Source organism: Drosophila erecta, unplaced genomic scaffold (assembly GCF_003286155.1).
Source record: "Drosophila erecta strain 14021-0224.00,06,07 unplaced genomic scaffold, DereRS2 tig00000021-arrow-pilon, whole genome shotgun sequence".
NCBI classification, from domain to species: domain Eukaryota; kingdom Metazoa; phylum Arthropoda; class Insecta; order Diptera; family Drosophilidae; genus Drosophila; species Drosophila erecta.
Window position 1 is genome coordinate 13,259,909 of NW_020825198.1, and position 24,394 is coordinate 13,284,302.

At 40.7% G+C, this 24,394-nt stretch overlaps 8 protein-coding genes across 9 annotated transcripts; 4 read left to right on the top strand and 4 right to left on the bottom strand.

The window, feature by feature from the left end:
* The first annotated feature begins 7,361 nt into the window (after nucleotides 1-7,361).
* LOC6545017 (protein Exd1 homolog) lies at nucleotides 7,362-8,358 on the top strand. Its single transcript, XM_001972571.3, is given in 2 exon segments — nucleotides 7,362-7,634; nucleotides 7,637-8,358. Coding segments are annotated over 2 exon segments (795 nt in total). The 5' UTR covers nucleotides 7,362-7,486; the 3' UTR covers nucleotides 8,284-8,358.
* Nucleotides 8,359-8,380: 22 nt separating this feature from the next.
* On the top strand, nucleotides 8,381-9,850 carry LOC6545018 (zinc finger protein 234). The gene is made up of 3 exons (XM_026977728.1): nucleotides 8,381-8,717; nucleotides 8,773-9,154; nucleotides 9,276-9,850. Exons 1-3 carry the CDS (start codon nucleotides 8,546-8,548, stop codon nucleotides 9,619-9,621), a joined length of 900 nt encoding a protein of 299 aa, XP_026833529.1. The 5' UTR covers nucleotides 8,381-8,545; the 3' UTR covers nucleotides 9,622-9,850.
* Nucleotides 9,851-9,966: 116 nt separating this feature from the next.
* Nucleotides 9,967-12,201, bottom strand: LOC6545019 (cullin homolog 1). The gene is made up of 2 exons (XM_001972573.3): nucleotides 10,400-12,201; nucleotides 9,967-10,338 (listed from the first exon to the last, which is right to left on the bottom strand). The coding sequence occupies exons 1-2, from the start codon at nucleotides 12,029-12,031 to the stop codon at nucleotides 9,967-9,969; spliced, it is 2,004 nt and encodes a 667-aa protein (XP_001972609.2). The 5' UTR covers nucleotides 12,032-12,201.
* Nucleotides 12,202-12,555: 354 nt separating this feature from the next.
* Nucleotides 12,556-16,120, bottom strand: LOC6545020 (MICAL-like protein 1). Its single transcript, XM_026977388.1, has one exon. It carries the CDS (start codon nucleotides 15,726-15,728, stop codon nucleotides 12,684-12,686), a length of 3,045 nt encoding a protein of 1,014 aa, XP_026833189.1. The 5' UTR covers nucleotides 15,729-16,120; the 3' UTR covers nucleotides 12,556-12,683.
* Nucleotides 16,121-17,264: 1,144 nt separating this feature from the next.
* LOC6545021 (10 kDa heat shock protein, mitochondrial) lies at nucleotides 17,265-18,121 on the top strand. The gene is made up of 3 exons (XM_001972575.3): nucleotides 17,265-17,419; nucleotides 17,602-17,763; nucleotides 17,831-18,121. The coding sequence occupies exons 1-3, from the start codon at nucleotides 17,417-17,419 to the stop codon at nucleotides 17,975-17,977; spliced, it is 312 nt and encodes a 103-aa protein (XP_001972611.1). The 5' UTR covers nucleotides 17,265-17,416; the 3' UTR covers nucleotides 17,978-18,121.
* A 138-nt stretch (nucleotides 18,122-18,259) lies between these two features.
* LOC6545022 (39S ribosomal protein L20, mitochondrial) lies at nucleotides 18,260-19,179 on the bottom strand. The gene is made up of 3 exons (XM_001972576.3): nucleotides 18,967-19,179; nucleotides 18,695-18,903; nucleotides 18,260-18,640 (listed from the first exon to the last, which is right to left on the bottom strand). The coding sequence occupies exons 1-3, from the start codon at nucleotides 19,051-19,053 to the stop codon at nucleotides 18,484-18,486; spliced, it is 453 nt and encodes a 150-aa protein (XP_001972612.1). The 5' UTR covers nucleotides 19,054-19,179; the 3' UTR covers nucleotides 18,260-18,483.
* A 315-nt stretch (nucleotides 19,180-19,494) lies between these two features.
* Nucleotides 19,495-21,239, top strand: LOC6544938 (protein-S-isoprenylcysteine O-methyltransferase). Its single transcript, XM_001972577.3, has 3 exons — nucleotides 19,495-19,880; nucleotides 19,943-20,314; nucleotides 20,549-21,239. The coding sequence occupies exons 1-3, from the start codon at nucleotides 19,641-19,643 to the stop codon at nucleotides 20,834-20,836; spliced, it is 900 nt and encodes a 299-aa protein (XP_001972613.1). The 5' UTR covers nucleotides 19,495-19,640; the 3' UTR covers nucleotides 20,837-21,239.
* Nucleotides 21,240-21,411: 172 nt separating this feature from the next.
* LOC6544939 (adenosine kinase) lies at nucleotides 21,412-24,178 on the bottom strand. 2 transcript variants are annotated; one of them, XM_001972578.3, is made up of 3 exons: nucleotides 23,891-24,178; nucleotides 22,549-23,032; nucleotides 21,412-22,260 (listed from the first exon to the last, which is right to left on the bottom strand). In XM_001972578.3, exons 1-3 carry the CDS (start codon nucleotides 23,905-23,907, stop codon nucleotides 21,724-21,726), a joined length of 1,038 nt encoding a protein of 345 aa, XP_001972614.1. In that variant the 5' UTR covers nucleotides 23,908-24,178; the 3' UTR covers nucleotides 21,412-21,723. The 2 variants fall into 2 exon arrangements, with proteins under 2 accessions (XP_001972614.1, XP_015013155.1); XM_015157669.2 differs by lacking the exon at nucleotides 23,891-24,178 and adding an exon at nucleotides 23,109-23,170.
* Between the last annotated feature and the right edge of the window lie 216 nt (nucleotides 24,179-24,394).

The following is a 24,394-nucleotide window of genomic DNA, read 5'->3' on the forward strand; positions in this document are numbered from 1 at the left end:
ATTGTTTGTCTGATTGGTGATGAGCATTATTAGGGATTAGTGAAAAGGACAAGCTAGTTGTACCAGATTATTTATACACAATCAGGCGCCTAAATAATTTTAGCTAACCAATTAAAAAGCTACACTTTAAGTAAAAACAAGATAGAATGCTAAGTCGAGTTCCTCAACTATCAGATGTCGGTTACTCAGCTAGTGAAAGTGCAAACGAAAAATTTCAAAATTTTCTGAAATATCGGTAAAAAGTGCAAAAAAAAATAATAAAATGAAAAATTTGAATTTCTACAACATCATAACATCGGAAAAAATTAAAAAAAAAATAAAATTATAAATTTGAATTCAGATTTTTAGAGATTTCCTCCAGAAACATTTAGAGGTATGCCACTTTAAAATCCGATTAAGTTGAGTTATGGACTTTAGAACTTCAGTCTTCAGTTTGTACGGACATACGGACATGGCCAGATCGACTCGGCTATTAATCCTGATCAAGAATATATATACTTTAAATGGTCGGAAACGCTTCCTTCTACCTGTTAGATACTTTTCAACGAATCTAAACCCTTTTCTCTACGAGTAAAACTAGTTAATTAAGGGCATCACTCTGTCTTCCTTAGGTAAACGTATAAATCAAAGTTGCCAAAAAACTAAATCAGCTTACCAGCAGAAGCTCTTTCTGTAGCTCGCACTAATCTCTTCCAATTATGATAAATATTTATCTTGAGTTTCAGCTCTTACCACAATCCCATCACGATGCCATCTTTAGTACCGGACCTAAATATCCTTTGGTCACGCACTCTAATGTCCGGACATAGTTTTCCAGGCTAATAAGCAGACATTGGGCGATGGGTCAAGAACATATCTCAGCCGAGTTGTCCTTGGTACGACTATTATTGTTATTTTGATAGGCCCATTGCATTTTTTACATAGCCCTCTAAGGACGGCATACATTGTTTACTGATGGTAATAATGATTACTTATTTCGAGGATTTCATACTCGCTCCACAGAGTGCTGCCCGGTTTTATTGGCATTGTTAATATTTGCTTTGTTGGCATCCTTGGTTTATTTGCTCTGGATTTGCAAGGATACCACTCCACAGCGTAGACACAGGCTCATTTAGTTTTATTGCGCATTTTGGATTGTGGCATTCGGAAAATTTAGCCGGATGCTTTAGTACTTTAAAGATGCTGCCTCAAGCTCTCGAAATATGCTAGCTATTTGAATTGGTTTATTCACTTGAGGTTTACCAACCGAAAGCGGCAATTAAAATTTTCATCTTTATGCTGAGATTCCTGCCTATTTTCCAGAAAATATTTTATGAGGCCGCAAACCATTTAAATCAAAATGGAAATGTGTGCTAAGTAATAATTATAAGAGTGAAAAATATATGAACATAATGATTCTTGAAGGTGGGTAGATTATTCTACATATTTCAGGATCCGCGAAACTTTTGATTAATGGAATGGAGAATATGAAAATGAATGCCAAATAAGCAACCCAGAAACGAAAGTCTCCCAAATGCCAACAGAGGATATTCATAAATCACACAGATGTTCATTAATTCGCCGCTTGACAATTGGTCAATGCTCGCGATTTAAAATGCATTAAGGATACGGGGGCACACACAGAATATCAGTAAAAATAATACGACCAAAAAACACAAAAAACAAAGCTCTCAACGGGCCACAGAAATGATTAATGATAAATTATTTTATGAGGCCAAGGAAAATCATAAGACTGAGGCAGGTTGAGTACATCGCATTAAATGTATTTAAATTATTATTACACAGCCAAAGTGAAAGGAGGGCAAAGGACCATTTGATGTGCTGCGCAAATAAGAAAAGCAAATAAATCATGAATATTAAGTTACCCGGCAGAGAACAAAAGTCAATTGGCCAAAGTTCGTCTGATGGATGTGAGAGTTGCTAGGCCAGTTGAGAGCTCAACGGCTTAGAAAATGACAATTTTCATTTCATTTGATTAGACGTCTGTACCAAAACTCAAACTCAAACTCCCCGAGGGACAAAAATGTTTGTGCAATTGGATTCAATTTTTAGATCCAGGTCCAAGGAATTGAATGGTGCCAGTCAAACACCCACACACACACAGAAGCAAGCGTTCTCTTTCTAAGGATAAGTCGATTTGTGTGTATGTGTGGGCTAGGACCTACTCTGAGGGCATTTTTGGTTTTCGGTTATTAAATTCTGACCTATCTGGGAAATCCTTCCCGTGCTCCAAGCTGAATTTATAGTATTTTTCATATTTCTCTGGCATACTTATTGAATTCAAAAATTTGGGAAATGGCTTAGCCATTTTATATCACATTTTTAATTTCAGAACGTGAATTCCTTGGGAAAGAAATGGATTGGCCGAACAATTTAAAAATGTACGTTTTTAGGACGCAGTATTTTTATTTTTGTTAGCTAATTGCCTAAGTGACTTATGATGTTTCAGTAATAAAGTTAATATTTATAAGTATCTAAAAAATGTATGTAAGAGGACTATGTACTACGTACAAAGATTACTAGGAAATAAATACAATGAAGATAAAAGCATTTCCGACTTATTTCACTGAGGCCAGCTTAAATGGTTCCATCAGTAAGACCCTCTTGATTCCACCTGTTTGTCAAGTAAATGCAACGAAAATCTTATGGTTAGCATAAAACACACAATCCCCAAGCCGCAAATGAAAGGCACAAAATCCAGGCAATACAGGGACCCAGTCGAAAGCATAGAAATGCGGGGGTAAAATAAGAAACAGACGGAAAATGAAAATGAGGGATGGTAGAGTGGGGGCGTCTCAAGCTACGTAATTTCGTCCAAGTGGGTGAAACAAATGTTGAGATTGCAGGCCCGAAAATTTCGCAAAGGAAAAACCAAGCATACCACTTTCGCTCACTTTTTCCACACCCCTTGACCCAAAGCGACTTTTTCATATTTCCTACTTGAGACGAAGTCGAGTGGGGCTTTAAAAACGAAGGAGCCAAGCGGCAAGACGAAGCAAGCAAATGACAAGCCATAAAAATTGAGTATACGCATTGGTTGCTTAAAGGATCAAAGGATGCGCACACACACCCATGTATTTATTTTCGTTGCTGTTGTGCGTGGGTGTGCTTGTGCTTGTGTTTGTGCTTGTGTTTGATGGCATTCGATTGGCATTTTCAATGTATGTAAGTGGCTGCGTGTGGGGTGAAAAGTTATTGCATCATAATTTCCCCCACTAAGCATTTATATTGCACATAATTACATCCACACATGCCCACGATGCCGTCTATAAAGGGGATAAAAGATGTAGGATATAACTACGCACACGCAAACAATGCAAATTGAGGGCACTATAAATGTAAAGGATATCTCCCGACAGAATTCTTTACCATGAAAAGGCTGAAATCACTGGAATGCTCAATGCTCTGCTAGTCGGGTGAAGTCCTTTTATATAGTTGCATTTCAAAAGCGTAAATAAGTACGGATTAAATCCATACATACGTGTATTACAAATAAATATATATATTTTCAGTTAAAGTTGTTTATGCTTACACTTGTAAAAACTGCGTATGAGCGTTAAGCCTTAAATACATATTTATATATTATTTTTCTTTTAGGTATTGATATTGATGTACCTAAGAAATAATATATTTTTTTTAATGTTGCAACCTCTAAGGAGTATTGTGTTTGAAAAAAGAAGAATTGATTTCCTTTGTATGTAACCTACCAATCACATAAACCGATTTTGTCGTAGATTACCCAAATATTTCCAGCCCTATTGGGGCAATACGAAGGAAATCGGATTTTTAATGGCAGTGGTTCCCCTCAGAAGGGCATTCAAATGGCATTGCAGACGGAATTCGCCGGGGAATGGGAATGGGAATGGGAATGGGTATGGGTATGGGAATGGAAGGTGTGGCGATAAAAATGCGTGTTAATGTTTATGCCGCCGGCGAGCGAGGACAATTGTCCTGCGGGGCGCCAAGCCGAGCTTATGGCCGAAACCATTATGGACAACTGCAATGGCGATAATAACGCCTCGCTGATACTTCGCACCTGAGACCCATTGCGCCGCACCGCACCGCACCGCACGCCTCTCCTTTTCTTCCTCACAGGTGGTTGGCGCCGCGCCGAGAAGTATGCTATTAAAGCGAAAAAAATCCAACCGCCGCCAGGACCTCCAACGAAATGCTGCCAAAAACAAAAGGAAAAGGAATAATAGCTACATGTGCGAGTGGCAAAGGGGTATTGCAATTCGCTGACACAGCGGCCTGCAAATGTAACACAAATTTTGCGGTTTTGCGGCCTTCCCGGCAACAGCAATAATACTACATAGCTTGTAAGCTTGTTAGGTGTGAAATATGCTTTTGGCAGCGACGTTTTTGCTATTTTGTTTGGCTGCATATTAAATAAATAGCATTTTCCATGGAATGGTAAATCGATTGTGGCCAAATGACTGCACGGCATAAATCGTATTTATTGGCTGTGAATTCCAGGTGAACTGTTAAAAGATTTTATTTTTTCGTATAACTTTTTACATTTTTTGTTTTTAGTTTTTGTATATTTTTTCCACAAACAATAATACCTCGCAGTCGTTTTATTTGTAAACCGTACAAATCCCTGTATTACACAAAATTTTAAAGACATTTTTAAGTTGTCGTTTTGCAAAGTTAATTGTTTGGGTTTTGGCCCACGGCATTTTCACAATGATATTGAGCAATAAATTCAAAAAACACGAGGCTTTACTTTTCCAGCCTCGGGGAAAAATTAATTAGGCGCTTAAAATTCTTTAAGCTTAGTGAAATGTGAAATACACTGAAGTTTCAAAGTAACTGACTTAACTTAGTATTGAAAGGTTGTATTTAATTCACTGTTGTACTTTAAGAAATTCCCAAAATCAATTCATCGTACTCAAACATATACAGCAGGTATTAGGGTTAAATATCTTCCTTTTTACCATACGAAAACTGGTTGTAAAAACTCTGAACCACTTTGACGGCAAAACATCAAACGGACTTTTTAGCTACAGTTTATATCGTACGAGAGGTGTTGGTATATGAGAAATTGCGTCAACGGATAGTTGACAGGGATCGCTCATACGCACCGTATTCCGGTACCTGTACCTGTAAAGCTGCCGAACGTCAAAGTGAATGCTTTTTCCAGCTGCGTTTCGCAGGGGTTGGCTACATTAATTGACACGTGATAATTTAATTAACGTGGCAGCCCACAAGCCTGCAACTAGAAAGATCCGAAAGCGTGTATATCGAAGATTCGGAGGAAGGATGGAGACCGGTTCCACTAATTGGGTCAGCTTCGGGGCTTGGAAAGGGGGAAAAGCTGGGACGGCGTGTGTTCATCCATTGTTTTCCCATCGGCCCAGGGCCAACGTTCTCGTCCCCGATGAACAGAATGGAGTGGAGTATCTCTTAATTACGGTGTGCGCGTGTTGGCATAGAGGGATTTTCTTGTTAGCCTCTAACACCAACCAAAGACCCCTCAAATGGCCGTAAAACCCCGAGAACCTCCACCACCACTCTCATTAACCACTTTGCATTGTTCGCCACAAAGTATGCAACAATAATTGACAACGCGCAAAGCGGAAACAAAACGCGAACTAAACGAAAAGGGAGCTTTGAGGCAAAGTCCTGGTTATTTGCCTCATTATTCAATGGAAAAATGCTGTTTATGATATTAATTACGATAGGGAACTTGTCCTCTTAGGTTTCTTTTGTTTGGCAATGGTTTTCCAATGAGCTTTATTTTGTTAGCTTTGATTTGGCCCTTCAGGAAACGTAATAAATTGGGGCTATACAATTTACTGTGTATTAATATGCCATGTTTCGTAAAACATCATCGATTAATTAAGCAACTTCATGTGATATTATAATACCACAATATTTAATAGAAATTTAGTAACATAATTAAGAAATTTATATTTAAAAATTTTAAAATTCAATTTTATGCCTTATGTTTTTTTTATAACTTATACTCGTGGTTACTTATGTTATCGTACTTCCAGGCTTTATTTATAAATCCATCGTTTAGTCACTTCTATGCAAGTACATATATTGAATACATCAATGCCCACCATTTCATTTATATACAGATCCAACATCATCTTATGATGAGCTGCGAAATATTTGGTACACTCAATTTACTTAGCAAGGGCATTAAAATTAAACCTGATTTGCCCTTTGAACGGCTCAATTTGGGGATGTTGCAGTTGGCTGCCTTGGTCGGGATTTAATTACAAGGACCAAAGCGGCTCCTGCAGCGCCAATGGCAATATAAATGGCAATGTTGAAAGCGGTGCGCTGGGCCCGCATCTAAGCGCATTAAGTATGCGCCGCGTGCACCAATTAGATTGAGTCAGCTGCCTGGACTTATTGTGTGCACACCTCCTTTGCCATCTCCTTTCACTATTTTTATTTTTGTCGTTTCCCATCCAATGCGCTTACAAACCAATTAACCTTTTGCAGTGTAATCGCTTCGGGTTTCATTATTAGCCGGGGCGAAAGGTGCGGATTTGCGAAGCACTTATTTGTCTCATTTTGCAGTGATGACCGCTTTAGAGAACTGCTACAAACCTTCGGGCATCGTCGGTGATTAACTTGTGGTCAAATCAAAAGCGAGTCAATATCCCCTAGCAACCAATCCAGTTCCAATCTCAATCCCCTCAAATAAAGGTGAGCTCTACGGCAAAACTCCTTTCAACTCCGCCGAGAAATGGGCGTCATAAGTCTATAAATGGTGGATAGTCATCACAAACATTACTATTCTGCCATTTGGACTTATCTCAATATTCTCTTGAGCCGGAAGAAATACGCTTAATGGAACACATACCTTCTTGATAATTTATTTGGGATTACGAGTTACTAAAAAGTAATACAAGCTTTCTAATAATTCACCTCAAGGAAATACTAACTGAAGCACAACATTAGTTCAATATATGATCCACATTCTGCACAAATTTCGATTTTCACTTTTCTCTCGTTTTTAAAAACACATAACTAAGAATTATTATATAGTACGCATGGAATCAATCGTTAATATAATTAAATATCATACCTATCAAAAATAGGTATAATTACATAAGTCTAATTAGCTATAGTTCTTAAAATATAAAATTAGATCTTTGCTATTTAAATAAAATTCAATGAAACAAATTATAAATAAAAAATAATTCATGAACAAATAAAAACAAAAATGAAGCAACGCTTTTTTTGATTTGTTCAATCTGGTGTGTGCCCTGACTAAATGAGGTGAGTGTATTAGCCATGCAAGGAGTGTGTATCAACTAAGTGCGGAGGGTAATCGATACATAAGACCAAACAAGTATGTACTTCTCATCACTATAGCTGTGGTCCTTTCTACTAGATCGATTTCAACTTATCTCTTGTAATCGATAACATTGTTGTTGTTATCAAAGCTTTCTTATCCGAAAAGGTTATTTTATATAAAAATTGTGATTTTAAGTAACTCTGCGTTAGAGCAGTACAGGTTACAATGAGCGACAGCGATGGAAACGATAGCTTTAGCTCTGCGCTCGACAGCCTCCCTATAAACATTTGTTTCCCTCTCGGAAAAGGAGAAATGAAAAGCATCGAGAAGCAATTGGATCGAATTGTTTTTATACAGCAGGCGGATACTACATACTTTACGGCACGTCTGTTTTGGTGGTGGCCACGGCCAATGAAACGTATATTTACGACATCAAGGCCCTTGGCTCGATATTTCCGGAACTGGCCAAGATTCTGGAGGCGGATCAGCCGCGCAAGGTGGTCCACTACAGTCACCGGATCGCCGATCATCTGCTGCATAGGCAACGCATCTCGTTGGGCGGAATCTTTGATACCTTTGTGGCTCTGTGCCTGAAGCGCCACGAAAGATTTCCGTTCTCCTTATCAGAGGCTATATCTTTCGTCTTCCGACTATCAATGGATAAAATCCTCTGCGACGAGGTGACTGGAGCCTGTGAATCGCGGCGAAACTTCACTGCTCGTCCACTGACCCGCAGTCAAATAAGATACATGGCCAAGATGGTCCACCTCCAGCACATAATGCACCATCGCTTGAATTATAGTGAAAACTTTTGCGCCGAGGTCCATCGCGTATCATTAGAGTTTAGCCACAGCTTCTTCGGCTTCCGGTCCTGCGATGTAGCCATTTACATGGCACCCGCCAGTCGCTTTGGGTTCCAACTTATAGATTCATTCTACAATAAGACCGACGGGGAGATCGAGGAGAGCACCAAACGGAAGAGTTCACCAGGAGTGGCATGGAATAACATGTCCTGGAATTAGCCTAGTGTATTAAGTATGAACTTAATAACAATTATGAATTCTATGAATATTTTCACTAAAATATAAAAAACAATTTTATTGATCTCAAGTTTAAAAAAAATGACAATGATTCTTAATATGTACCGATAAATTATATCGAAATGAAAACTAAAGAGGCCGGACTCATTCAGATCGATAGCTTAAAAGCTGGTCACCTTAAAAGCAGCAACTGATCAGCTGTGCAAAGAATAAGTTTGTATAGAAAATCTGGAGGTGCACTAATATGGGAAGAAAATGCAGAAAGACAAACCAAACAAAGACACTTCTTCAAAACCCTGCAAATTCAAATGAACTATGTATAAAGAATGCAGAACATATAACTAATCGATCCCCGATTTCCATAAAAGCGGAAGATTCCACAGATTTATCTTATCCGCAGACTGGGTTATATGAGGGTAAGCTGAAAAACAGCAAACAAAAAGTTACAAATTGCTAATCAATCCCTTACAGTGGTTATGCTAGAGGCGAATAATCAAATTAAGGAGGAGTTCGCCCTGGAGGATCCGAGTGAGGAAGAGCGCAATCCAGAAGACGAGGAGGAAATAAGCTATCAATTGGCTGGTCCGCCAAAGCTGTGCTCAGTATGCTGGAAAGGCTTTCCTAGCGAAGGGTTCTCCAAACACGTCTGCATGGGAACCAACGCTGCCCAAGAAGAGGATGAGATAAGCTATCACTTGGCGGGTCCACCAAAAATGTGCTCTAAGTGCTTGGAGGCCTTTCCCATCGAAGAGTTTTCAGCTCACACTTGCAGGGACATCCATGCCGATCGATTCTCCTGCAAAATTTGTCCCCGAAAGTTTCGTTACAAGTCGTTGCTGGTCGTGCACTTAAAGTGAGCATAGTGAGCAATATTAATAGATACATCGGAATAAGAAAAATCACATTATAATTATAAAATTAAGCAGTAGGTGACTTCAGCAGATTGGTTTTAACATGCTTGTTACACTTCACAGAAGCCACCTCAGACTGCAAAAAGGCGAAAGCATACCAGAACTGGAGTCAGCGAAAGCCACAACTTCCAGGAACAAGCATAACTTCGAGTTAAACTACTCACCTACTCCACGGTGGAAGATATCTCGACGGAGAGCAGGGATGCTGAAGCGCAACGAAATGCGCGTGCATCAACAGCGCCTATGCCTCTATTGCCCCATTGCCTTCTCCAACGAATCCCATCTGGAGAAGCACCTGAGGGATCACCATGCTGAGCGCTTCAATTCAAGCGAATTAATAACCCCAGATTTCGAGACTGATGGTTCCAAACGGATCTGTGTCAAGTTCGAGGATGAAGAAACAATATAATGCAATAACTATACAATAACGTACCAGGTTTTATCAGGGGGTATCTGTATTTTAAGCTGTAATCAACAATTTTTCATTTCTTTTTAATTTAAGCTATAGACTGACATATCTGCTTAAAATGTGATTCCAATTAATCAACAATGGTAAGGAAATATTATTGTTAAATACATGTGGGGTTCACTGTGTTTGCTGTATTTAAAAGTTTAAAAGCAACGAAATGCGCTTAGCTGATAATAATACATTTATAATAATAATAGTTTTTAATTTTTAAATATTACAATTTTATACCTTAATGTTTTTTTATATACAAATTACATGAATTGCTTCGCATTTTTTAAGGCATAACTACACATATCTGTAGGTGCCGGATTTACAACGTTCCACGCATGGACACTTCATATTGAGCAAGGCTTCAAGTCTTTCTCTGATGTAACCCACTTGTGGCGTAAAAAGATTTTTAAGCTCCTCAAAAACGTGTGAAATAAGTTCCGAGTGTTCAAGTTCCCTGTTCTTCTTCATAATGCGCGCTATTGCAGCATCCGTTTGGTTTGCTCGCCTTATTTTTAATTCAGTTATGCAGTTATCATCGAGCTTTCTAATTTTGGTCTTGTAACTGATGAAGTCAAGGCGACGTTTCTTGTTTGTAAAGTTCATGTTTACTTCCACAAATGCTCCATTATAAATCAGCAACTGTTTCTGGTTCAAGAACTTCAGTTTCTAAAAGAAATTAATTTATAGGTAAGTCTAGAGTAATTGCAATTCACATCCTGTCACTCACCCCTTTAAGCGTCTCCACTTCTACGCCCAAAGCCAACGCCATGTCCTGCTCCGTGATTCGTTCATGCCGATTGAAAAGCAGCAAAATAGCCATTTGAAAGGTGCTCAACTCAATAATATGGATCGACTGATTTAAATGACAGGATATCTCCCCAGATGATAAGTTGTTATTAAATTCAAAAATTTTTCGCTCATTGCGAGAATGATATTTTAAAAACATCGAAAACTCCATCGAAGCTTGCTGCAATTCGTCGGGAAAAGTGAACTTAAAATTCGGTTCATTCTTTTTTTGGAAGCATTTTGGACGAAAATCGAATCCTAGCTTGACCCCCTTGAAATTCAAGTGATCTTGAAACTGACTTTTAATGATCCTTGACAATTCTAGCTCCTTCAACTGCTGCCTTAGATCCCAAATGAGTAGATCTCCAAACTTTTTGCTCAACAGCGAAATCATTGTGGACTCATTGCCGTCCGAGGCTGATGTCTCCTTGATTTGTCGAATCCGAAGCATGTTCCAATAGAAGCGTATGAATGTGTCCTTGTCGTTCAGGAACTCCACTAGTACAACGATCCGCTTAAGTTCTTCAATAATAGCTTTTTCGGACTCCTGCTTTTTCCTCATAAGTTCATCGGCATACATCACAATCAGAGAAATGGGATTCCTTTCCTCATCCACTTTGTTGATGGCATCCGCGCACACCCGATCCACTATAGCCAAGAGGTTTTTGTGGTCCCGTATTGCCCGCGTCAAAGTACTATTACGAACTCCGAAGATGGCTTGGATATAGTCCTTGCATGTTAATGATTTAGCAATGGCCTCCTGCAGCTGCGCAGCGAGGTGCGATCTTAGGAAAGCCCTAAATTCGAACCCATCCTCGATTTCTGGCATGGCTAGGCATGCGTACTTAAGGAAGTGCTTGAAATCGGTGTGGTCATTGGATACGATGATCCTTTGGAATTCGGCCATGGTCGATGTCTTGTAGAAACACACCACATCCTTCATGAAAACATTTTCGAGCTTGGATAACACTGGCACTTCTTGCTTCTCATCGTTGGCGTACAGCTCCACAATGGATTGGAGCACCTGGTACACCAATGCCTTAGTGCTTTCACTGTTCTTCTGCCTCAAATTCGTGGTAATGGCATTGACCAGCTCCCTGTCAATGGGACGGAAGACCTCTTCCTTCCATTTAATCATGGCCATGCGATATACAGGTTGAATATATTTCCTACCCTCAAACCTCTCCCGTTCCACCCAGTTGCGGTTGATGTAGAGGCAACCTTTGTCCAGTATCTCGCATGACTTCTGATACTGCAGCCAGTGCTCCACATATTTGGCGATCAGGTCGTCGCGATACTCTTGATTCTTAATAGCCTTTGATATGTTCTTTAGTCGAAGGGTGAGGTCGCTGCCCAACCACGCGTAAATATATGTTCCTCCATATTGGCTAGGCGCATTCATGTTGGGCGCCCAGGTCGAGAAATATTGGTAGATGTGGCTGTAGAACTTCAGAATCTGCTGTCCATCAAATGGAATGTGATCGTCGAAGATCTGCCTCAGAAACTCGGAAGTCGTCTGCCAGAGGATCCCCAAAGATTCAATGCAATGGGTCTGTTTATCCTTGTGGTTCATTGTTTTATTATAAGGTTCTACAGCAAAGACAATTTTTTTTAAGTCCCGGAAGTCCCGGAAAGTTCAAATTTCAACTTTGAATTTATAAGAATTTACTAGTCGTCGATGAGTAATACATAGGTCTTATCAAATTAGAGATGTTATAATTTCGACAGTACCAAACATTTATTTAAAAATCGATAGCAGATGTAAATATATAACGAAAATCCTTTTATGTTTATATTGTATTATCCATTTATAATGTATTAATAAATATTGGTAACCATCGAGCACCATTTATCCGGGAGAGCAAATAGGTTCCTTAGCCACAGAGGCAAACCCTTCTTATCGATACCTCCATGTCACCATTAACTAAATATAAAATAACAAAGAAAAATAATTCTTGAAATGTATTGAGAATTTTTCAGAATTAATGGATGATTGCTTCGAAACTATTTATTTTGCTTTGTTCCATTTAAAAGTATTTTATCCGAGAATTATCAAGTAAAACCATTCACAATTGCCGTTCTCAATCATAAATGCTGTTTCTAAAGAAATAGTATATTTTATTTATTGAAATGCGCACATATGGCAATATAAACTTAATAGCTTACAAATTTATATAAAATAAATTTAAATTGTTCGACACGTGCAAACATTTTCCCCACCCCTCCTACATTTTCAAAAAGAACAAGTTTCGCTTCTTTTTAACCTTTTCCAAAGCTGGTGCCTGTTCAGACTCATCGACGTCCTTATCGAGGTCTGACTTTTTGCCCTTGCCCAACTTATTTTCCTCCTTAAGTTTTTTTCGCTCCTTTTTTGACAACTTTTTGGATGATTTGTCAGCGCTTTTCGGATCGCCTGGTGGTTCCTCGCGCTCAGAATTGTAGACATGAAGTCGATTCTTGATGCTCATATCCTCTCTAGCCTCGCGAACTCGGTCAGTCTCCAGGCTATCAATTACTTCGTTACGCATTTCAACCACCTTCACAAGGCGATTGATTAATACTTCCTCATGGGCTTTATCCGAATCGGTTTTGTTGTGCTCCGGTTGCCCCATTAATACTCGTATTTCATGCTCTATGTCCGCTTGCTCCTGTTCCAAGCGATGCTGGCGGCGAAGGTACATCAGCTCCGCTTGTCTGCGGAACAATTCGTTCTTCTCGTTGACCAGCTCAAACAGTTGCAATATAAGATCTTCCACTTCCTTTGAGTTGGTTAGTACTTCTGCAGATTCGGGACCATCAGCTTCGGTGGCATCTAGGGAACGCTCACAGCGATCCCTGATCATTTTCTCCAGAATAACGCCTTGTTTCTCCAGACCCAGCTGTTGTACGGCAATAATTTCGAATTCGTGGCGAATTTCTTGCAGCGGAAGCCTTTGTAAGACTTTGCGTGGTGGTATTGGAACCGCAGGAGCTGGTCCCTTTCGCCTCTTCCATTTCCCATGCGTGGATTTATTGTGCCCCAAGGGGCTTACGTTTCTATCGAAGTGGTTATAAACAATAGGCGACTTTTGATCCTCTTTGCTGCGTTCCATAGTGCTTTCGGGCTGAGTTGGCGGCACCAAAATGCGTCGGTATACCACATTTACCTCCTCGTCGGCATTGGATGTGCTTAAACTCTCTTCGTAATTACTCGACTCGGTTGCTTCATCGGACAGCAGACTCTGGTCAAGTGGTATTAATCTTCTAGTTGAATCAACAAAACTTGGAGCCTTGTGCTGAGTGTGCAGCCGTGCCTTTTGTTCGTCAGATAACTTTGAAAATCCAGGATCACTCTCAAAGTCCGTCTGTTTTGGGGGCAAAGGTGCCTGGCGTTTCTTCCGCATCGGAGAGGTAATAGAGCTAAGACTGGTGGTGGGACTCGATTCTTCGCTTCGTAGTGGACTTCCCTTTGAGGCACGAAGTGGCTTGCGAGGCCCATTTGTAGATGGCAAGGAGATGCTTGAGCCACGATCATCTGCTCCGCGATCGAACGTTCTCATGTTATCCAAATGCTCCGAGGATGAAGAGGAAATATTACTTTTCTGACCTTGATGCATGGGTTTTGCTGGACTCTGGGCTTGTGATATAGATATTCTAGGTGTTGGCATTGGCATTTTTTTTCCTTGCGAAAGTGTAGGGCTTGAATGTGGTTCCTCTGCCGGTTTGGAGATGGCTAGACCAATTTTAGGTGGGGGTGGACGGGGCGGTACTACTTTGTCTCGTTTTTGTATTGGGACTTTGCTTTGTTGGGCTGGAATGGATTTTAGAAGCTCCACTTCATCGTCGGAGCTGTCGAATGGATTTGCACCTTTGGAAGATTCATCATCTTTAAAAGGATTTAAGTCCTCTGGATAGTCAGTTTCAGATGCTTTTATCTCAATTACTTTCTCCTTGGGAGTCTCGAGATCCACTTGTTTTACGATATCACCTTCCTGCTGCTTAGAGCAGCTTTCTGTTTTTGAGAAAATTTCATTTTCTGTACGAGGGCTTATATTGTCTTCTGATTTAATGGCTACTTGAGCGCTAATTTCGGGAATCAGTGCTTCTTGTGATTCTGGAATGAGTACATCTGATGTATTGTTGAAACTAATAGCTGCTTGTTTATCTAAATTATCAGGGGGTATTGCATCTACAATAAGGCTGTCATCTTTTAGATCTACTGAAACCGTAGAATCCTTATCTTTCTCTTGTGGCCCAGGCTTCTCAAGACTTACAGCCAGTTCATTGTTTTGTTCAAGGCCACCATGTTCATCGTCTAGAGGAAGAGGATCGATTTTTGGTTTCTCTGGTATAACAGGCTTCACAGGACTATTTGTTGGTTTAAAACTTTGTTCAAGAAGACCATCTTCTTCGTCTAGTGGATCAGAAGAGATTTTGGGTTCCTCTGAATTGCTGGGCCTTACTGGACTAATAATTATATCATTATTTTGTTCATTTTTGTTGGACGGCGGTTGACTGATTTCAGGCTTATCACCAGTACGTATATCGTTATCTTTCACGTCTTCTTGTTTATCTTCAGGGTAATCAGAATTTTCTGCCACCATTTGCTGATCATTCGTAGAATCAGCAGTGGTTGTCGTTAACTTAATAATGTCAGATTCCGGTTCACTTTCTTCATCGGGGCAAGTCTCGCAACAGTATATATTGTTGACTTCCGTTTCGTAAAAACTCCCGGGTGTGAGTAATGAGGAACATCTTGCACATTTTAAGCATGTGCGATGATAAGCCCGCTTTCCAACGAGGACTCTTTCGGCGAGAAAAACGGGAAGCTCGCATTTCTGACACTTATCACGTCGGGGCATTCCAACAATGTGCATCATCTTCTGCGGGGTCTCACTCTCCTCGCCAAGTGGCTCCTCTGGCTTCGGATGCTTAAGGCTCTTCCCGAGCACCTTGTAAAACTGAGATAAATAGGTTAGTATGGAGAGCCTGTCAGGTACTTCATACGAAACCATGTCAGCTGCATCGAGCAGTGCTGGAATTCCCAAGTATTTCTCGGCCGTTGTAAAGGCCAAATCATTGTTCTCATAGATATCGTCCGCCTTCAGTCGGTCGAAATCTATGAGGTCCGGCCGAAAGTGATGTATAATGGCGCAGAAGGCAAGTCCATTTCGCCAGGAAGTGGTCATGTTCTCCACCTTGACGCCGTTATATCCTTGGGTCACAACTCGGCACCAGTACTCCAAAGCCTTTGTGCCAGTTCCAACTTTTATGCCACGACGATCAGACATTTTAGTGGGTTAATTGCTGGCTTATCGGGGTATATAACTTAACGAAAACAGCTCGGACAAACTAAAGACTAAGTGAACAACAAAAGCACATCGTGTCACTTGAGTTAAATCAAATTAAATGTGTTCATCAAGGACAAATTACATTGAATGTAAACAAGGCAAAACGGTGACTCAAAAAAATCTCCCAATCAGACTTGGTGGTGGGACTGTCCAAAGCAATCGATAGTTGTATCGTATTAATTTCACTACTAAAGGACAAAACGTCTTAGAACCGGATGTTCCAAAATTCTGATCAATTCGAATTCGACACAATTTTGTCTTTTGTCTTAATTAAGTAGACGTAATAACTAAAATCATCGATTAACTATTTGCAACAGGTGATAGTGTGAAAAATCCGACGCCACAGTCAATCGATACTGTTGGGTAGTACCGATACCAACTCACTTTTTGTACATATCTAATTTCGAGAAAATAAACAAACAGTTCTGAATTAAGTTTATGTAAATTAAAATATAATTAAGTAATTAAAAACAAAACAATTACGCTACTGATTTATTGGTTTTATCAAATGAGAAATTTTGGTTGCGAATTCCTAAGCAAAGCGACTCTTTTTCATATTTCACTTTATTTTTGATCTTAGCAAACAGGCAATTAACTCGGGAATCACTTTCTTGGCTCAAAGTTGTTAATACTATTTTGCAAAATTAACAACATTATGTTTATTAGTATACAAAGTGCTACTAGATTAATCTCGAGCTGTAAGTCAGTCTATTATTTTCTCATAATTATATTAGTGAGTGAAATAGTGAGGTCTTTAAAGTGAGTAGTAAAAATTGTCTTAAATAAAGCCTGAAGAACTTACTGTTGGAACAGATAGTTATTGCCGCCTTTGATATTTGCTTACGAAAAATATTTTCTTGTAGCCCTATAATTCCCAACTAGTTCTAGTGAGGACTGTAAGGCATGTCTTCTAATTTACAGTCGAAAAATAGTTCAAGTCATCTCTCTTAGCGGTCGAGCAGTGAGTGTATGTGTATGCAGTAGTGTATATACCGGCGTATGTATGGATGTATGTATGTAAGTATGTATTTATGTATGCAGTAGTGTATATACCGGCGTATGTATGTATGTATTTATGTATGTATGTACTTATGTATGTATGTATGTACATATGTATGTATGTATGTGTGTATGTACATATGTATGTATGAATGTATGTATGTATGAATGTATGTATGAATGAATGTATGTATGCATGTATGTATGCATGTATGTATGTATGTATGCATGTATGTATATGTGTATGTGTTACTTGCACAAAGTAGTTGCTCTGAAGGTACTGAGCTACCCGGAGTGATCAAGTACCTTTTGGTCATTTTAACTCGATCACTTTTACCCGCTTTGGAAATCAGAGTGACCAAAGGGAAAATATACAAAAAAAAATCGCAATATCGATATTTGGGCAAAAACAATATCACGATATAAATATAAAATTTTTTGAAAAATATCGATATATTGATATTTTGATATATTATCAACAACCCTAATTTTAGCTTCTTGGCGTTATATCCATGAAATAGGCTGGTCACACCAACATCTATCGAGAAGTTACGCCGGCACGTGTAGTTGAGTAAAAAGTTCACTCATTAACTTTTCTCAAGCGCTCCAGTTTGCATTTAAGAATTAAAATGGTGAGTTAAAAGTGCATTGTCCCATAAGCCATTTAGAAGAAAGTTGGAAATCGAAGGGAGGGCGGTTCTTCGAGAAGGTTCCACAACTTTCGGCCCAGCTCCCATTCGCCGGGCTGTTGTGTAATCAATGAGAGAAACATGAAACATGGGTTAATTGTTGGGGCTTATTTAATGATCTCCAGGCCGCCGCTATCAAGAAGATCATACCCATGCTGGACCGCATCCTGATCCAGCGGGCCGAGGCGCTGACCAAGACGAAAGGCGGCATCGTTTTGCCAGAGAAATCGGTGGGCAAAGTGCTCGAGGGGACCGTTCTGGCCGTTGGCCCTGGCACCCGTAATGCCGTGAGTATTTCGCCATTATCTATGCGAAGAAGTCAACTAATCATTGAACATCTAACTTGAACCGCAGTCCACTGGCAACCACATTCCCATTGGCGTGAAGGAGGGCGACCGTGTCCTGCTGCCCGAATTCGGTGGCACCAAGGTGAACCTGGAGGGTGACCAGAAGGAGCTGTTCCTCTTCCGCGAGTCCGACATCCTGGCCAAACTGGAGTAGATCTCGCCTGCCACACTGTCTCACAATTCTATGAATTCTATGTTTTTTATTAGTATGTAACACACCCACAAACCCGAAACCACAGAACTACAATAAACGCTGATGCAATATTTTTGTTTGCATTGCGCTTGGACCGCCATTAAATAAATTTCGAGTTACTTGTTAAAAATAACAGCACAAATATCTGTCCTCAATTTCTGAGATCACAAGCGCTTGGGTGTTTTTTTTTAGTGTAAAAAATTTTGGATTCATTCGTTTAAAAAGTAAGGTATCTGTGGTAAATTAATTTTGATGATTTATTAAGTTTCTTTTTGCAAGCAGAAATTACGAATTATGTAACTCTCAGTGTAAATAGGCAACCATTTTTGATTTGAAAAATTAGCAATTTAATCTATTTCAATATATTGAATAAATCCCCAACGATATAACTATCTTTGAAAGTGTATACAAAAAAAGTTGTTTAAAATATACAAATATCTATATTTGAACACCTACTTAAGGCTAAGTTAATCCAACTTCAGGTTGCTCAGTCCGTAAACCTGGTTAAATGCCGATCTCCGTTTGATGTCCGGCATTCCCTCGACAGCTGCCCGCTCGCGGGAGATCTTCACTAGAGCTTCGAAAGAACGCGGCTCCCAAATTGCCAGGTCTGAAAGGACTTTTCTGAAAGACGTTATAAGTGGTTAGTGGATATTGGAATCTTCCGATGGTACCCACTTGTTGAGCAGAATATCGGAGCGCGCGAGGCCATCCTTGAAGGTTTCCAGACCGACTCCATACTGCTGACAACCCGCCTCCACGCGTGTGCTCCACAGTTGCGCCATGTCCAGTTTCTTCAGCTTTCGCCCCTTGGTGGCGTAGGCCAGTGCCCTATGGACACTCCTGATGGCGAAGGAGTAGACATTGCGGGTGCGGCTCCTATAATGCTGCAGGAATGAAGCACTACTGGCTTGTTATTGTTATTTTGGCCGCGAGGTTCGGGAACGTACCGCTGCAAGCTTGAAGATGCGTCTCTTCCGCCAGAATTCATCCGGACCACGGGACCGCACCAGAAGGGGTAGATTCAGGAAGACCATGGCTTGATATTAGCAGAATGTTGGGCTGCTTTCTTGGATTTTTAATTGATCTCAACGATTCTACTTTTTATTTTACATAACCTGCACTGAGCAGTTAACAGCCGCTTATAATGTTATCGATAATATATCGATGAACGGCGTGCAGTAAATAGAAATAATAACAATAAATAGAAATACGATATATATCTAAAAAAATATATATTCTAAAAAATATATATTCTAAAATTTAAGTAAATTTTAAAACAAACATTTTAACTACCATAACTATCGCTTATGGGAACAGTGAGTATAGGTTATACATAGGTTGACATAGTTCAAAATGTTTTTTTTTAATATTTTCTGCTAAACTTGATTTGCAATATTGATTTCTTTTAATAGGATACAAAGGCTGTAAAAATTATATTATTGATTTATATGATGTTTACGAGTCTTATGCCTTAGCGGACATTCACTGTGTTCCCTATCGTTATCGAAAGCTTTGCCGGTTTATTTACATTTCGGTGCATTGAAGCAAATGTTTTGAAAAACCTCGATTCCCGTGTTTTGGCGCACAGCAGCAGCACAAAAAGTGTCCTGATTCCTCAGCCATGTGTGCAAAAAGCCGAGTCCCAGCTCCTGGGAACGGAGGCTCCAGCCTGTGTTCCGAAGGCCGCATCAGTGTATATTGCTTTGTAATCACCGCAGCTCTAGTCCTGATCCCCTCGGTGCCCCAGATCCTTTATGGGATGGTGCCACAGGTTTGGGGTGCCGTGCTCTGGGGTCCATTTCTTTACTACGCCCTGATTAACATGATTATACGGTTTGTGCTCAGGAACCACGACTACCAGGTGAGTCACTCGATGAAGCCTGATAAACCTTATCAGTGGTATTAAATATTCTTGCCCCTCAGGTGGCCATTAGGGCGTCCTTCCTGGGCTTTGCCATGGCCGTAAGTGTGCTGGTCATCTGTTTTGCTCCCACCGAGTGGCAGCAATTTGGCGTCTACGGCTGCTTCATGTCCCTCTTCCACTACTCGGAGTTCCTCGTGATCGCATTTGCTAATCCTCGCACTCTCAGTCTCGACTCCTTCATGCTGAATCACTCCGTGCACTACGGACTGGCTGCGGCAGCCAGCTGGATCGAGTTCTCACTAGAGGTGTACTTCCTGCCCCAGTTCAAGAGATACGGATACATATGGCTGGCGGGCGTGGTCCTGTGCTCGCTGGGCGAAGTGGTTCGCAAGGCAGCCATCATTACAGCTGGTCGGAGCTTCACTCACTTGGTTAGTTGGGTTACTTTTCAACAACAGGAACACTTAAATAGTGCAAAAAGGAATGAAAACATTATTATTAAGCAAGAGCGTTTCCATGACAGCTGATCTTTAAGAAATGTTGATCTAAAGATTAGTTTAAATTAGCTAAAATGAATATTAGAAAAGTTAGTAACTAATATAGGAAATAGCTTTTAAACTTCTCACCACAGAAATCTAATTTACAAACATCCTAATTTCCTACAGGTCCAGAATGAGAAACACTCGGATCACAGACTGATAACAAGCGGGATATACGCCTACTGCCGTCACCCGTCATATGTCGGGTGGTTTTGGTGGTCCATCGGAACCCAGATCCTGCTGTTGAATCCCATCTGCATCTGCATTTACACACTGGTCAGTTGGCTGTTCTTCCACGACCGCATCTACGTCGAGGAGTACTCCCTGCTCAACTTCTTCCAGTCGGACTATGTGCGCTATCAGAAGCGGGTACCAACGGGCCTGCCCTTCATCCGGGGCTATCTGGTCGATTAGTGCCACCGATCAGGGGTTCAATGTCACAAGTCGCCATGGCGAACAACAAAATTCTATTATAGGTTTAGGTATACAAGGTACACAACAGTTCTTTTTTGTATAGCAAAAAAAAAGATGTACGAGCACATTGTTTTTTCAAAATAAGTTTTCTAACACTTAGCATATTGTTTTGTATTCATAAACTAGTCAAAGCATGTTGCTGATAATCTAATCTTTTTTGGGTTGATTGTGAATTTATGGGTGGTATTACCAACTACGTGTAACAGCTGCGTGTTTCCATAGATTATTTGATATTTAACTTTTATATCTAATGTTGCAGATAATCTTATCTGGTTTTATATACAATGTGTAAAGGCTGTTATACAAGAATTTTCTGAATCACTCATAAAGGAATCTAATTGTACACTTGCATTGTAGAAAATATTATCAGAAGTCAAATTGAATCTATGAAAGTATGGGCTGACTACTTCATGAATCATTTCAATTACGATTTGATAAAAAGCCCCCTAGATAAAGGGAAAAAGAAATTTACCTCCTTTTGGGGTAATCACCTGTTTTGAAATAGAAAACAAAGATTTCAAGTTGTGCAAACTGTTGACTTTTGTGTTTTGCGTGTGTCACTTTTGTTTTATTATCAATTTAAATTCGAATATTGCTCTATCTATAAGACACAAGCCTCACTCTTGCTATTTGTCCATGTCATTCCACATGTGTATGTTTTTGTATGTGTCTGAGTCTGAGTTATATGTACAAACAATTATCAGTGTTAACAAAATGTCTTAGTCACTCTCATTTACTTAATTAACAATTGCAAATCTTGCTGCGCTTTGCCTGCCTCCTTCCATGTCATCGTGTTTGTAAGGTTTCTGTAGCTTCCGCATCCGGTTTTACTCGACGAACTCCGGTTCGCCGGAGTATGTGCATCCTGGATTCTTGATGATGTGGCCGGCTGCATAGTTTCCGCACCTGATGCAAACGTCCAGCGACTTGCCCTGCACAAACTGCGAGAGGAAACCTCCAACGAATGCATCCCCAGCGCCATTGGTATCGACAATTTCATGGACCGCCAATTTCGTGACCGGGAACTCCTGCACCGAATCCTGCTGGATGAGCAGCACAGGATCGCAACCCTGCGTGAGGATGGCAATGCGCGGTCGCGTCGGGTTTTTCTTCTCCATCGCCACCAGTCGCTTGCCAATCTCGCGCAGGTCCCCGCTGGGCCACTGCTGGGCCTCGGCGAAGGCCTGAGCCTCCGCCTCGTTGCCAAAGATGATGTCCACGTAAGGCAGGGCGGCCAGCAGCGGTGTCATGTAGAATTGCGATATGAATGGTGCGCTGAGGTTCATTAGGAACGGTCGCTGTTTGGCGTGGGCGGTAGCCGCCACCTGCATGATGCTTGGCGGGTTCACAGTGAGGAAGAAGCCCTGGGAAAATGGAATAGGTAAAGTATTATACATTTGATCTTTATGTACTCATTTCATATAATTTGTATCCCTATATGTGGTTAGTACACATAAACGGTTTTAGTTAACAAGTTAACATTAGTTAAAAGTATTTAAAAATAAGTGAAGTTATTTGTAATTTGGTATGCAAAGAACCAAATCTCACTCGTTTACAACTGCTATAACAACTTACTTCCGGTTGTGCTATTTAGTTATTACATTCGGCATCGAATCCACCCCCAGATCTCAAAGAGAAATCCATGTACTCACCGAAATGTAGTAGTACTGGGCGTTATCCACCAGAGCCTTGTTGCTGGGCTCCTCCAGGTGATCGATGGTGAAGTTGTTGGCCGCAGCCAGATTAGCGCAGAGCGATCGGTGAGTGCCAGTGATCAGTACGGCGCAGGTACCCGTTGGCACGTCCTTCTTCACCTGGTAGTGCACATCCAGTCCGGCGGCTTGCGCTTTCTCCTTCAAGATACCGGCGTACCTATCCTCGCCGACGCAACCGAAGAACACAGCCACCCTGGGTTGTCGCAGAATCCATTGGGCAATCCTTAGAGAATTTTGCACGGATCCGCCTGCCAGGAACTCTGCCTGGAAGCCTTCGACCAGCTCCCCGTAAATGGGCATGTGTCGGTCCTCGGCCAGGATCGCATCATCCTCGTTCATAGAGTACTTCTGCAGGAAGTCCAGGGGAACAACGGCGGAGATGTCCAGCAGCGGGTTGCCGCATCCGACCAGGGTTCCTTCTCTGTGAAACAGAAAATCATTTGGATTATTAGTGCTATCTTCTCTGTTTCGATGAGTATATAGTAATAGCCCCAAACCTAATGCTACTGCTTATAGGATCGCACATGTTGCTCGTCTGAGGGACTGATGCTAATGCGCCCAATTAACGATGCCTCTAAACATCGTGTTCAGCCAGAGCTTTCAGCGCAATCAGCTGGCGATGAACTTCAGAGATAGCCCTACCCCCAGTGGAAGACGACTGGCAGTCGGGATATTGCGCATACGCCCGGTATGTAGTGTACGGAAAATAATTCTCATAGAGGTTCTTAAGGTGCATGAGTACCAACGGTAGGTATTATTTATGGTTATTTGGTACATAAAACTTATTCAATCTTCTACATTAATATTGATCATACGAACTTAACATTGTTCGGATAGGCATAAGAATATCAAATTATCTCAGCATAACTAGGCATCATCAATTTTCGGCCCGCCAGTGTGCTCTTGTTTACGATAATGCTTGTAGTTGCGGGCAAGAATTCGCCCTGCTTATCAGTCGCATATTTCAGATTCGAGATTCCAGCGTCGAAGAACCTGGCCGGATATATATACTAATTCATTCACGCCCCTACAATTGTTTGCATCTTACGGATCAGCATTTGGAGATCGTAGTTTCAGAGTTCCAGAAAACGAAGGCAAACACGCACACACACAAAGCACACGATTTTCACATGCCGCTGTAAATTTTCGGCAATTATATGGTTATATGCTGCGTGTGTGTTCGACACGAGAATCGGGAGCACATGGTGGCTATTTTCTATTTTGTTCATATTGCTTTTTATTTTGTTAATAATAAAACACCACTACACTTGCAACTTACTGTAGCGTGCTCGTCATTCTCCTCGTGTGGTTGTTGCTGTTGCTGCCTCGGCTGCCTTCTTATGTAAACATAAACAAGCTATTGCACTTCAGATCTCCGGTTGCGCACTCAGCTATCCGGCGGAGAATCGAATCGTGAGATATAGTCGCGTGTATTTATAGGATTTTTAGCACGGGCTGCCGTCGTCGAAAGCGCGAGTTGCGGGCGTTTGGGAAATCGGGATTGTTTATCTCGGTGTTACCAGGTGCCTCGGGTCAATTATGTGTGACTAACGCGTGGCGACTCTCAAGCAGGGATATTTTTGTGCACTGCGGGAAAATCGCTTGGATTGAAATATATTTAGGTGGCAAGAAAGTGGCCTATTTATATTATATAAATAATTAAATTTAACCATTTGACTTATTAAGTGGGGAACCAGTCATATTAGTTTATAATTTATAAAATATATATAAATAATATAAAATTACCTATCCATATTATAAAAATAATTAAATGCAACCATTT

What these genes read in the sequence shown, in the direction of transcription:
- LOC6545018 (XM_026977728.1), top strand. Translation starts at nt 8,546, where the DNA reads ATGGGAAGAAAATGCAGAAAGACAAACCAAACAAAGACACTTCTTCAA. An exon ending in GCAGACTGGGTTATATGAGG is followed by an intron (nt 8,718 to 8,772) that starts GTAAGCTGAAAA and finishes AATCCCTTACAG; the next exon opens with TGGTTATGCTAGAGGCGAAT. An exon ending in TTGCTGGTCGTGCACTTAAA is followed by an intron (nt 9,155 to 9,275) that starts GTGAGCATAGTG and finishes TACACTTCACAG; the next exon opens with AAGCCACCTCAGACTGCAAA.
- LOC6545021 (XM_001972575.3), top strand. An exon ending in GCCCTGGCACCCGTAATGCC is followed by an intron (nt 17,764 to 17,830) that starts GTGAGTATTTCG and finishes CTTGAACCGCAG; the next exon opens with TCCACTGGCAACCACATTCC.
- LOC6545022 (XM_001972576.3), bottom strand. Translation starts at nt 19,053, where the DNA reads ATGGTCTTCCTGAATCTACCCCTTCTGGTGCGGTCCCGTGGTCCGGAT. An exon ending in GCATCTTCAAGCTTGCAGCG is followed by an intron (nt 18,904 to 18,966) that starts GTACGTTCCCGA and finishes TCATTCCTGCAG; the next exon opens with CATTATAGGAGCCGCACCCG. An exon ending in TCCGATATTCTGCTCAACAA is followed by an intron (nt 18,641 to 18,694) that starts GTGGGTACCATC and finishes AACGTCTTTCAG; the next exon opens with AAAAGTCCTTTCAGACCTGG.
- LOC6545019 (XM_001972573.3), bottom strand. Translation starts at nt 12,031, where the DNA reads ATGAACCACAAGGATAAACAGACCCATTGCATTGAATCTTTGGGGATC. An exon ending in AAGTGGAGACGCTTAAAGGG is followed by an intron (nt 10,339 to 10,399) that starts GTGAGTGACAGG and finishes AATTTCTTTTAG; the next exon opens with AAACTGAAGTTCTTGAACCA.
- LOC6544939 (XM_015157669.2), bottom strand. Translation starts at nt 23,137, where the DNA reads ATGTGCGATCCTATAAGCAGTAGCATTAG. An exon ending in CCTATAAGCAGTAGCATTAG is followed by an intron (nt 23,033 to 23,108) that starts GTTTGGGGCTAT and finishes TCTGTTTCACAG; the next exon opens with AGAAGGAACCCTGGTCGGAT. An exon ending in CCCAGTACTACTACATTTCG is followed by an intron (nt 22,261 to 22,548) that starts GTGAGTACATGG and finishes CCATTTTCCCAG; the next exon opens with GGCTTCTTCCTCACTGTGAA.
- LOC6545020 (XM_026977388.1), bottom strand. Translation starts at nt 15,728, where the DNA reads ATGTCTGATCGTCGTGGCATAAAAGTTGGAACTGGCACAAAGGCTTTG.
- LOC6544938 (XM_001972577.3), top strand. Translation starts at nt 19,641, where the DNA reads ATGTGTGCAAAAAGCCGAGTCCCAGCTCCTGGGAACGGAGGCTCCAGC. An exon ending in TCAGGAACCACGACTACCAG is followed by an intron (nt 19,881 to 19,942) that starts GTGAGTCACTCG and finishes CTTGCCCCTCAG; the next exon opens with GTGGCCATTAGGGCGTCCTT. An exon ending in GTCGGAGCTTCACTCACTTG is followed by an intron (nt 20,315 to 20,548) that starts GTTAGTTGGGTT and finishes AATTTCCTACAG; the next exon opens with GTCCAGAATGAGAAACACTC.